This window comes from Oncorhynchus masou, chromosome 21 (assembly GCF_036934945.1).
Source record: "Oncorhynchus masou masou isolate Uvic2021 chromosome 21, UVic_Omas_1.1, whole genome shotgun sequence".
Lineage (NCBI taxonomy): Eukaryota > Metazoa > Chordata > Actinopteri > Salmoniformes > Salmonidae > Oncorhynchus > Oncorhynchus masou.
Genome location: NC_088232.1, coordinates 25081373 through 25093590, shown reverse-complemented (window position 1 = coordinate 25093590; position 12218 = coordinate 25081373). Strand labels below are relative to the sequence as shown.

Here is a 12218-nt window from a genome sequence, read left to right as displayed (position 1 = left end):
ATAAATCACTTACCTTTGAAGATCTTCATCTGGTTGCAATCACAAGGGTCCCAGCTACATAACAAACGGTCCTTTTGTTTAATAAAGTCCTTTATATCCCAAAAAAGTCAGTTTCATTGGAGCGCTTGACTCAGTAATCCACCGGTATCCCTCGTTCAAAATGCATACAAATGAAGGAATGTATGTTACCAATAAACTTCTTCCAAACATATCAAACAACATTCCTAATCAATCCTCAGGTACCCTAATATGTATCAAATTTAATATCAAATTTAAGACGGAGAATACCGGAGACCATTAGTGGAGATAAATAACGAAGTACGCGCCCTCACCGGAACGCGCACCAAACACTACAGCCAAAATGGGAGCCACTCACTAAAACAACAAATTCTAGCTCATTTTTCAAAAAACAAGCCTGAAACTCTTTCTAAAGACTGTTAACATCTAGTGGAAGCCCTAGGAACTGCAATCTGGGAGGTATTCCTTTTATATTCCCATTCCCAGCCATTGTAATGAGTGGTGAGCTGAAGAAAATAAGCTATAAACTAATGCTTACCTTAAAACGTAATGATGATTATCACAGAAGTGATAAGAGGGAATGTGAAGGTACATTTTATGTTTGTGCTTTTCTAATAACCAATTTGAATGGGTTCAGGCAAGTGACTGGTTGATCGTGCCAGGGAGGGATCCTCATGATCAGTATCTTCAATTTGGCAGTACACCCAGAACATTGTTTTGAGAATGGAAAGGGATATCTCAGTTTCAAGGTCTTAGCTTGGAGAGAAGAAGCTTCATGAGGTATTGGTCGGTCTCATGCATGAACCAAATGTTAGTGATGATGTCATTATGAATAAGCTAAACCATGCAAATGCAACTTGTGTAAACAGTATATAAGAGAACTAACAGAACTGCCCCGGTGGCGCTCACTTCAGACCGGTACTTTATGCATCTAAGTTTGACTGTGACCGCTTCAGATTGCTGTTAATAAAGAATGATTCATTTAAGATTTACTTCAGGTGTCTCTGGTAAAGAACAAGGTAAAGAAACTTCAGCAGGAATACAATATTTTACTTTTGAAGAGATCCAAAAACTACAGGTTAAACTCAAATAAAGTATACAAAACGAATACATGCTAATGCCAGTTATAATTTAAAAAGATTAAGATACAAAAGAGGTCATTAGAAACAACAAAGCAATTGAAAATTTTAAAAGCTTCCATGAAATGATATATACAGTGCCATCAGAAATTATTCAGACCCCTTAACTTGTTCCACATTGTTACATTACAGCCTTCTCTAAAATGGATTAAAATTTTCCTCTGTGGAGATGGTTGTCCTTCTGGGAGGTTCTCTCATCTCTGCAGCACTCCACCAATCAGGCATTTATGGTAGAGTGGCCAGACAATAAAGACTGTTAGACTTATTAAATACACTTATTTTAGCCTTTGCAAAACTTATACATGACCCTACCACCAACAACTAGTAACAATTTAAAAATGTTTCTTCAATGATTCACAACTACAGTAGTTGAGGAAAATATCAGTGCTAACAACTGAGTTGAATCTCTAGCTGGTCTTTTTAGAATATTTACTTTAATCAAATTCAATTTTACTATTTAGACTAGTTTTCTAGAGTTTTTTGTTGTTGCTTTGAGTATAACCAATAACTGTTCTTATAGTAATCAGTTTCCTTTTTGAGTAAATCTTGACAATACCGCTTATCTTCTTACTGGATGCAGCAATTTTGTCCATTAGCATCTTTGAAGCGGAGACACATCTTGGGTTTGTAGTTTTCGAGGTACATTAGTTGTTTTGAGTTGAAGGCCCCACGTCTCTTTCTGAGAGAAGAAAAAAGGAAGGCATTTTGATGGCAATCATTGTGTATTTTAATGATTTGGCTTTCTGATGGCACTTTGAATGTCATATTGAAAGACTATTCTGGAATCAGCTCATCATAACTTATATCATCTTTATTTTTAAATCACACTAGCAAGAGGATTTGATCTAAAGTAGTGATGACAATGGTTGAAATGTCACAATATGATCAATTGAGAGAATTTACTGATTATAAAGTGAACAGCATCTTCATATTCCATCCCACACTCAATCAACGCCAACGCTACCAGGACTGGGGCTCTGGAGAGAAATTCTATCAATTATAGCAAGTGTACTGTCGAGATGGGAAAGTTAATGTGTAATATAAAACACAGCAAATTTGAGAATTAAATGATCATTATTCATAAACTATTCAGTACACACTGCTTTTGCTATGAGTCCCAATGTGTTGGTGGCTAGCAGACATTCTAAGGAAGAAGATACAATAGGCAAATAGATTGAACATGTAGGCAGACAACTCACCGACCCAACCCCGCCACACAATGCACTGCAATGCAACAACCGTGTTCGTCTCGGAATTTACACTTGAGGAGGTTGAGCCAGTCATCAACGACATGTTCAGGTGGGGGGAGAATCACCGTCAAAGGGCCAATCCTGTTTGAGGAAAACGTATGGTTGGTTTTAGGCTCCATTAATGGATTAATTAATTAGGTAGCGTAATTTATAGGCCTAACGCTCTCATGCAACCTCCATCATTAGGAAAAAGATAGACCTAGATATCATGTAGATACAGTGGACGATTGAAACCAGAATGCCTGAAGCTCCAACCAAATCTGAAGGTCTCTGATGGGTTAACATCATGGCAGAAGAGAACAAAAGTTGTCTTACCACAACAGTGATGCCTTCCTGCTCCACAGGGGTTTTGTCACAAGTGTCTGCACACCAAAAGCATTGAGGTCCTGATTATAAATTAAATTAAGTGTTTTATGTTAGTAATCAAGACACTGTCTGTTTTTCAGTACATTGAATCTGGCTTGACAAAAGAAAATGCTATAAACTCAAATAAGACAATGCTTCATGTGATTATAAAGCATATGGGGATATGTATTATAGGAGTTAATACTGCACCTCTATAAATTTCACCAGCTGGGAGTTGGTGGGGTTGTGGGTGATCAGAAACTTCATACACTCATAGGTGAACTCAACAGGGGCAGGGCGATTCATCTTGACAGACAGTTGGAGAAGGCAGTCTTCCAGGAGAGGGTGAACAGTCCAGCAGTAGAGAAAAATACTCCAAAATCTGTGATAGATTGGGTATAAAAGTGGTTATTGAAATGTATAGGCTATGGAGAATGAGGTTGAAGTAAATAAAAAGTGGAATATGAAAAGGAAATAAAACATTCAGAAATGGTTTAGTGGTTGCTAAACGGCTGGATTAACTCAATCGAAGCCAAATACTTGGAGAAATATCAGCCTCTCTCTCTCTCTCTCCAGGAGTATTGGTCGACTTCAGGTGGGGTATTTCTTCATATGTTTGGCTAAAGGCAGCTTACTTGTCCACAATGACCAGGTGCTGGTGCTGTGCCTGGAAGAAGTCTCCACAGTTCCTCACCCTCACAAATGCCATAAATGTGCAGCCTAGAAAACACATTGATCACAGGAAGATAACAGTCACAGGGAGACATGGCTTTAGCAGCAACACAACCCAAGTAAAACATATAGACTAGCTGTAGAACTAAATCAGATAGAATACAGCACAAGCAATTAAGGCTATATAAGTCCAACAGAGGTTGTGTGTCACGTGGTATTACATGTGTCATGTAACATTGATTTGCAACAATAAAATAGGCCTACATGGTAAAAAAACAACAACAAAAAAACAATGAGAAAATCTATGAGTGAAACAAACCAACCATTGTGTGCTGAGTACCGTTGAGTTCATCCAGGCGGTGTGACAACTCTGCACACTATTGATTCTTCTCTCTACAGTGGCTCAGCCTAGGGCTCCTGCTGCTCACAAAGGGCTCCTGACCTGGCTAAAACACAGCTTAAAAAAGACCAGTTAAGGAAAAATGCTGTGCAAGATTAGCCTAGTATGAATATAATACATTTTACATTCCATGAATGTTTCATTCAGCTCATAGAAGAGGTACAATACAATTTATTTACACGGAAGAAGAAAAAAAAACGCAACATGCAACGAAATCAGTCAATTGATATAAATGAATTCGTCCCTAATCTACGGATTTCAGGACTGGGAATACAGATACACATCTGTTGGTCACAGACACCTTAAAAAAAAGGTAGGGGCAAGGATCAGAAAACCAGTCAGTATCTGGTGTGACCACTATTTGATCAGGCGGTTGACTGTGGCCTGTGGAATGTTGTCCCACTCAATGGCTGTGTGAAGTTCCTGGATATTGACGGGAACTGGAACATGCTGTCGTACACGTCGATCCAGAGCATCCCACAAATGCTCAATTGCTGACATGTCTGGTGAGGATGCAGGCCATGAAAGAACTGGAATTGTGTAGAGATCCTTGCGACATGTGCCGTGAATTATAATGCTGAAACATGAGGTGATTGTGGCGGAAGAATGGCACGACAATGGGTCTCAGAATCTCTTCACGGTATCTCTGCTCATTCAAATTTCCATAGATAAAATGCAATTGTGTTCATTGTCCGTAGGTTATGCCTACCCATACCATAACCCCACCATGGGGCACTCTGTTCACAACGTTGACATCAGCAAACCGCTCGCCCACACAACACCATACACACTGTATGCCATCTGCCAGGTACAGTTGAAACCAGAATTAATCCGTGAAGAGCACACTTCTCCAGCGTGCCAGTGGCCATCGAAGAAGAACATTTCCCACTTAAGTCGGTTACGATGCCAAACTACAGTCAGATCAAGACCCTGGTTACGATGACGAGTACGCAGATGAGCTTCCCTGAGATGGTTTTTGACAATTTATGCAGAAATTATTCAATTGTGCAAACCCAGTTTCATCGTTAAGGCTCAAGGTCCTTAACGATATCATAACCGCCATCGATAAGAGACATTACTGTGCAGCTGTATTCATCGACCTGGCCAAGGCTTTCGACTCTGTCAATCACCACATTCTTATTGGCAGACTCAGCAGCCTTGGTTTCTCACATGATTGCCTCCCCTAGTTCACCAACTACGTATCTAATAGAGTTCAGTGTGTCAAATCGGAGGGCCTGTTGTCCGGACCTCTGGCAGTCTCTAGGGGGGTGCCACAGGGTTCAATTCTCGGGCCGACTCTCTTCTCTGTATACATCAATGATGTCGCTCTTGCTGCTGGTGATTCTCTAATCCACCTCTACGCAGACGACACCATTCTGTATACTTCTGGCCCTTCTTTGGACACTGTGTTAACTAACCTCCAGACGAGCTTCAATGCCATACAACTCTCCTTCCGTGGCCTCCAACTGCTCTTAAACGCAAATAAAACTAAATGCATGCTATTCAACCGATCATTGCCTGCACCTGCCCACCCATCCAGCATCACTACTCTGGACGGCTCTGACTTAGAATACGTGGATAACTACAAATATCTAGGTGTCTAGCTAGACTGTAAACTCTCCTTCCAGACTCACATTAAGCATCTCCAATCAAAAAATTAAATCTAGAATTGGCTTCCTATTTCGCAACAAAGCTTCCTTCACTCATGCTGCCAAACATACCCTCATAAAACTGACCATCCTACCGATCCTTGACTTCGGCGATGTCATCTATAAAATAGCCTCCAACACTCTACTCAGCAAACTGGATGTAGTCTATCACAGTGCCATCCGTTTTGTCACCAAAGCCCCATATACTACCCACCACTGCGACCTGTACGCTCTCGTTGGCTGGCCCTCGCTTCATACTCGTCGCCAAACCCACTGGCTACAGGTTATCTACAAGTCTCTGCTAGGTAAAGCCTCGCCCTATCTCAGCTCACTGGTCACCATAGCAACACCCACTCTTAACACACGCTCCAGCAGGTAAATCTCACTGGTCACCCCCAAAGCTAATTCGTCCTTTGGTCGCCTTTCCTTCCAGTTCACTGCTGCCACTGACTGGAACGAACTGCAAAAATCACTGAAGCTGGAGATTCAGAACCAGCTGTCAGAGCAGCTCACTGCACCTGTTCATAGCCCATCTGTATACAGCCCATCTATCTACCTCCTTCCCATACTGTATTTATTTATTTTGCTCCTTTTGCACCACGGTATCTCTACTTGCACATCTCCCGTTCCAGTGTTTAATTGCCATATTGTAATTACTTCGCCACCATGGCCTATTTATTGCCGTAACTCCATTATTTGAACTGACTGTATATAGACTTTTTTCCTACTGTATTATTGACTGTATGTTTTGTTCATTCCATGTGTAACTCGTGTGTTGTTGTATGTGTCGAAATGCTATGCGTTTATCTTGGCCAGGTCGCAGTTGCAAATGAGAACTTGTTCTCAACTAGCTTACCTGGTTAAATAAAGGTGAAAATTAAAAAAAATTAAATCAGCTGTCCGGGTGGCTGGTCTCAGACGATCCTGCAGGTGAAGAAGCCGGATGCCGTGGTTACACGTGGTCTGCGGTTGTTAGGCCGGTTGGACGTACTACCCAAATTCTATAAAATTACATTGGAGGCAGCTTATGGACATTCAATTCTCTGGCAACAGCTCTGGTGGACATTCCTGCAGTCAACATGTCAATTACACACTCCGTCAAAACTTGGGACATCTGTGGCATTGTGTTGTGTGACAAAACTGCACATTTTAGAGTGGCCCTTTAATGTCCGCAGCACAAGGCACACCTGTGTAATGATCATGTGGTTTAATCAGTTTCTTGATATGCCACACCTGGTGGATTGTTTATCTGGGCAAAAGAGAAATGCTCACTAACAGGGATGAAAATGAATGAGTGCACAAAACATGAGAAGAAAAAAAAAATCTTTCTGTGCATATGGAACATTTCTGGTACTTTTAATTACAGTTCACAAAACCAATACTTTAGGGTAGGTATAATTTGTGTTACGTTCCAACAACTTAGTAAAGTACAACGTTGCCAAACGCATACAAGTAACGTTAGCACGATCAATTCACCTAGCTAACTAGCTGCAGAAAAGGCATCAACTCACCACGTATTTTGTTCTTAATATCAGTCCATAGGCTACCAGAGTGAGAACAGACATTTTTCGGAATAAACGTGGTGAGTGAAACACTTTGAAATAGCACACTTCCTACCCGGTATCTTATTCGGCCGCTATACAACTTTATATGCGTTTGTTGGCAACCTTGTTATTTACGAAGTTTTTGGAACAGATTCCTGTTGGAACGTTCCACAAATTATACCCACTCTTTGTCTCTCCGTCTGTACAAACATAACATCATAGTACAATACAGTTCATGCAATAATATTGATATACGTAACTAACTATTGCAGAAGTACTTGCATGTAACCACCATAATTATCTACCTATAAGCTAGCATTTGCCATACAGTATTTGGGAGTCAAGCTAACACGTTAGAAACGCAACAAATCTAGCTAGTAAATATATTTGTAGTTAAACTAGCTAGTTACTTACAAAAAGCTGTCGAGTAAAGTATTGCAATGACAAAAGCAACGTTTCCGTTTCTGGACAGCGGTGCTAAACAGTTTTAGCTTCTAACGTGACGTCAATGTTTGCGCTGGAAAAACAATACTGTGAGCATTTTCATTCATATTCTCAGCACCAGAGGGAGTCCTTGACCCACAGTTTAGTAACATTGATTTTGGGGGAAAATACATAGTTTTTTATTATTTCATGTTATTTCAATGATAGACATTGGTGATGAAACATGATATTGAATGTTTGCCCAATTCTGACGACAGACACCCATTTAAAAAGAAAACATTTTGCCTTGACAAGAAACCTAGTAGACGCATTAATTGCCATAGAGGTTATTCAGTCCTCATTTAGTGTTATATGTTAGGCTTACATAAAGTAATTGCAGTTTCATTAACATGGATACCACAGGTGTGAAATCCTACTATTACTTTTACTTCTTACAGTAAGCCTACAGCCCACAGCCATACTCTCTCATTGAGGTTGGGTGGGCTTGTAACAACATGTCTGGTCTTGTGTGGTTTCCTCATGAATAGATAAACACACACACACACACCCTCTGATCAACAGGTAGAAAAACTATACCACTGGCAATAGCATACACTCCTCATCACTCACTCCTCACACACCTGGGGCAGGTAGGCTAGGCTGTTTGTAATTTTCCAGGTGACAACAGGCTAAGCCCTTGATCAGGTTTGACAGGATTTCTGAAGTGGAGCAGGAAGCTACTTGATAGAATCTTCCTGCTGTGTTTGTTCTGCTGTAATATTTCCATATTCATATTCCAGGTAAGGTCATTTTGAGCCTACTTTAAGAAACACATGCCTTAACTATATTATCTTAGGGAAATTGGGTAAATATACTTTAAAATTCTGAAAACTGGAGGTAGGCCTACCACAGTATACGCTCTGTACAATATAACCACTCCTGTTTTCATACCCGTCACCCAAGTATGTTTATAATCTCTACACATTAGGTGTTCTATACTCAAGGTGCTTAACATGTCTTTAACAATGATAATACATTTTATTTGACAGATGCCTTTCAGGACACTCAAGGATACCATCCTTTAGTAGTACATAAAATCAAATATATCAATCAATAGTGTAAGTTAAAGTAATACGGTTTAACACAAGTTAACACTTACACTGACTAATACATGTCTTACAAGAGTAAAGATGCTACAATAACTATGGTCGGAGCGTTAACTTGAACACTTTGTAATAAAATGTGACATTTGTTCTATTGTTACACCATCTGTTCAGTGAATGTTGCTTGTTTAGAAAAATGTTGATTAGAGCCCGGTGATGTGTTTTGAATGTAGAGAGAACCTACTTTTGCTTTCTACAAACATAGCAATACCTCTGTACACATTTAAATGACAGTTTACTGGCAAGTACTGTTGTTGCAAAGACTTCAGTAATAATAAATCATTCAATCAAATATAATCATGATCTGGAATACTGAATACTTGTCAAATAGTCTCTAACAGTTAATAGTCTGAGTGGATGTTGGAGGCATACAATACAGTGGAATAGTTGTACATCATTACTGACATTATGGAAAAGTAGGCATTCCATTTTACATTTCTCTAAGGCCTATAGTTTCAAAATTGATTGCTGTGCTTCGGAGCGCTAAAAGCATCTAGAGCTGATAAATCCTATCAGAAGGTAGATTAGTTTAATCTCCATGGACTAATTATATATGATGTAACACAAAAACTGATACACATACCATATCCCATTTAGATCTAGTTTTATTTAGGCTTCCAATTCATGATGGATGAAATGATGTGTCAAGAATACAATTCACTCATTTCTTTTCATCAAGAGTTTTAGATTAAATATACTTCCTGTATTGTAAATGGGGTGTGGTTTCCTCATTTAGTAACCTTGTTTCCTAGACTGCTTTGTGGTAGAGTCACAAAGTAGCAAGCGAGAGCTAATGTCATCACCAATGCCATCATAGTCTATTTTACAGCACTGAAAAGGATGGACGATTGGCTGTGTCAGTGTCTTTGTGGCCAGGTTAAGTCTATATATCTAATTGATGACAGACGGATTGTAACCCTGTGTTTGACCATTTTGCCTTGTGACTGACTTCTGACTCTCTCTGTGTTCATGGTGCCTGTGTTGACAGTCCGCAGGGATGAACTGGTCAGCACTAGAGAGCCTCCTTAGCGGGGTCAACAAGTACTCCACAGTGTTCGGCCGTGTGTGGCTGTCCATGGTATTTGTGTTTCGTGTCATGGTGTTCGTGGTGGCCGCCCAGCCCGTGTGGGGAGACGAGAACAAGGACTTTGTGTGCAATACCAAGCAGCCCGGCTGCACCAACGTCTGCTACGACAGCATCTTCCCCATCTCACACATCCGCCTGTGGGCCCTACAGCTCATTTTCGTCACCTGTCCCTCTCTCATGGTGGTGGCGCACGTCAAGTACCGCGAGGGGAAGGATTCAAAGTATACTGCCCAACACCAGGGCTCTCACCTGTACGCCAACCCAGGGAAGAAACGTGGAGGCCTGTGGTGGACCTACCTGGTCAGCCTGATCTTCAAGGCCGGGTTTGATGTAGCCTTCCTCTACATTCTCTACTATATCTACCACGGGTATGACATGCCACGTCTCTCCAAGTGTGCCCTGGAGCCTTGCCCCAACACAGTGGACTGCTACATCTCCAGGCCCATGGAGAAGAAGATCTTCACCATCTTCATGGTGGTCTCCTCAGTACTCTGCGTCTTCATGTGCATACTGGAGATGTTCTATCTGGTGGGCATGCGCTTACAGAAGGTGCTCAAAGTATGGCAGGCCAACGAGAGACTGCTCTTTGCTGAGCGCCATAAGGTCACCAACATTGCTCTGCCGAGGTCATCGTACATCAGGGTAGATCCAACTATTGGGAGCCAGCAGAACATCAACAGACAGAAGAAGGCAGAGGAGGCTGCTGCCACAGACCTGTAGCCCTGATCTGTATGATTTTGGTGCATATTGGGACTGTGCAAGAATCATGAAGAACAGAAGGACCTTACACAGGAATTAGAAGCTTTATAAATGGACTCCTACATGTACAGATAACTGTGGTGTGTGTCTGCTTGTGGTTCCTTGTGTTTTTTGTTTACTTTTGTTTGTTTACTTCTGTTGCCGTTTGTTTACATAGCTTACAATTGTTCATCTATTTTTTATGTTTCAGCACTGTAGCACTAATTATTTAGTACTTACATGATATTATGTCTTATTCATATTTTTTTGTTTTAGCCACTTCCTTGACTTGAAGAGTATTTCAAATCCCCAACCTCGTCAAGATAGATTTATAGTACAGAACATCAACGTACATTTTAAATAGCTTTCCCAATATTTAACATCCAGAGATTTAAGGGTTTATAGTAAAATGGCAAAATCAAATACAGACTTTTTGCACAGCAATGTTTTATAAATGTTTAATATTCAAGAACCGTGTGAATTTTTGTCTTTTCTTTAAATTCTTTACAGATCACTTATCGATCTTGTATTTCGGGAAGTAAAAGTCTGTATGCGTGAAATAAATTATTGTATTTTTAAAGATTGAACATATACATTTTCAATATATTAAGGCACTGTCCAGAACCTCTATGTAGAGTGCTTTGATTTGGGACCAGGCATTAGTAGTAGGCTAGGTCAGGTCTAGTCCCCAATGAAAATCACAGTATAGAATATCAGAATATTAATATTCAATTGAATATTTATTATGCTCATGACTCAGAGTCCGAAGGCCATAACAAAAGCCACGACTCCTACTCTGTTATTCTGAAATGTGCAACGCTCACCTCACTCAGTCAGAACACTATTTAAATCACTTCTAACTCTTCAACCAAACAGTATTTGCATTGCCACCACAAACAACTCACGACTACTTTTCTTACTGCACGTGAACATGATTCAAAGACAACAACCTTTATACAATTCACAAAGCTACCACAATTTTTACACATTCAAAGGGTACAACAACAATCATTAGAAATATAAATTCAAAAGCTCTACTTTTTCTGAACCCATCTTTTTACTCTCTCTCTCTCTCTTTCTCTCTTGCAGGTTCTATTCCCCCGTCTGTTCTGAAGCCACATTCCACACTGCTTCTGTCTCTCTCGCTTTCTCGCTCAGCTAAAGCACCTTTTAAAATATCACACTCCATCCGCAGCACAGCATAGTGCCCGCCTGCCCAGAACATTAGCATTTACATAACGTTATACATAAGCGGCACCTCTTGAACTTTTACTTGTAGTTCCCTCCTACCATTCTATCTATCCATTATCCTCAGACCCTCTCCCTCACTCTCGAGTGCTATTCTTCCCTTTGTCATCTAACCACAATAACACTTTCCTCTTGTGCTTTCTCGTTGCCATGACTTACACAGCTTATTGTCCCTCATTCATTTGTGGCGGAATCTTCCTATTATTCAAACATCAATTGACATCAGCTGACAAGTAAGAGCGAGGATGTCAGATGTGGCATAATATCAGTGTTTTTTGCTTTTCTTCTCAGTCAATCTGACCAGCTAGTAATGGCAGATATTCTGCTGCATGATTCACCCACTCAGCTACACCCACGCATGCAGCGTCCTAGCTGGCTACATTTCACACATAGATACAGTACAATCAAGAACACAGACAGCATGCACTCCCACACACTCCCCTGTCAAACAATGCAGGACCACATATTTTACTTGAGCAAAATCTACAGAAAAGATAAATATGTTTAGTCTGAAATATGTTCACATCTGTATTCTCCAATGA

General features: G+C 40.4%; 1 protein-coding gene and 1 pseudogene across 2 annotated transcripts; one reads left to right on the top strand and one right to left on the bottom strand.

The window, feature by feature from the left end:
* Window positions 1–1047: 1047 nt before the first annotated feature.
* Window positions 1048–7530, bottom strand: LOC135508009 (protein tyrosine phosphatase type IVA 2-like; annotated as a pseudogene).
* A 521-nt stretch (window positions 7531–8051) lies between these two features.
* On the top strand, window positions 8052–11015 carry LOC135508008 (gap junction beta-4 protein-like). Of its 2 annotated transcripts, none has more exons than XM_064927875.1 (2): window positions 8052–8240; window positions 9592–11015. In XM_064927875.1, the coding sequence occupies exon 2, from the start codon at window positions 9601–9603 to the stop codon at window positions 10408–10410; it is 810 nt and encodes a 269-aa protein (XP_064783947.1). In that variant the 5' UTR covers window positions 8052–8240; window positions 9592–9600; the 3' UTR covers window positions 10411–11015. The 2 variants fall into 2 exon arrangements, with proteins under 2 accessions (XP_064783947.1, XP_064783948.1); XM_064927876.1 differs by lacking the exon at window positions 8052–8240 and adding an exon at window positions 8248–8558.
* The last annotated feature ends 1203 nt before the right edge of the window (window positions 11016–12218 follow it).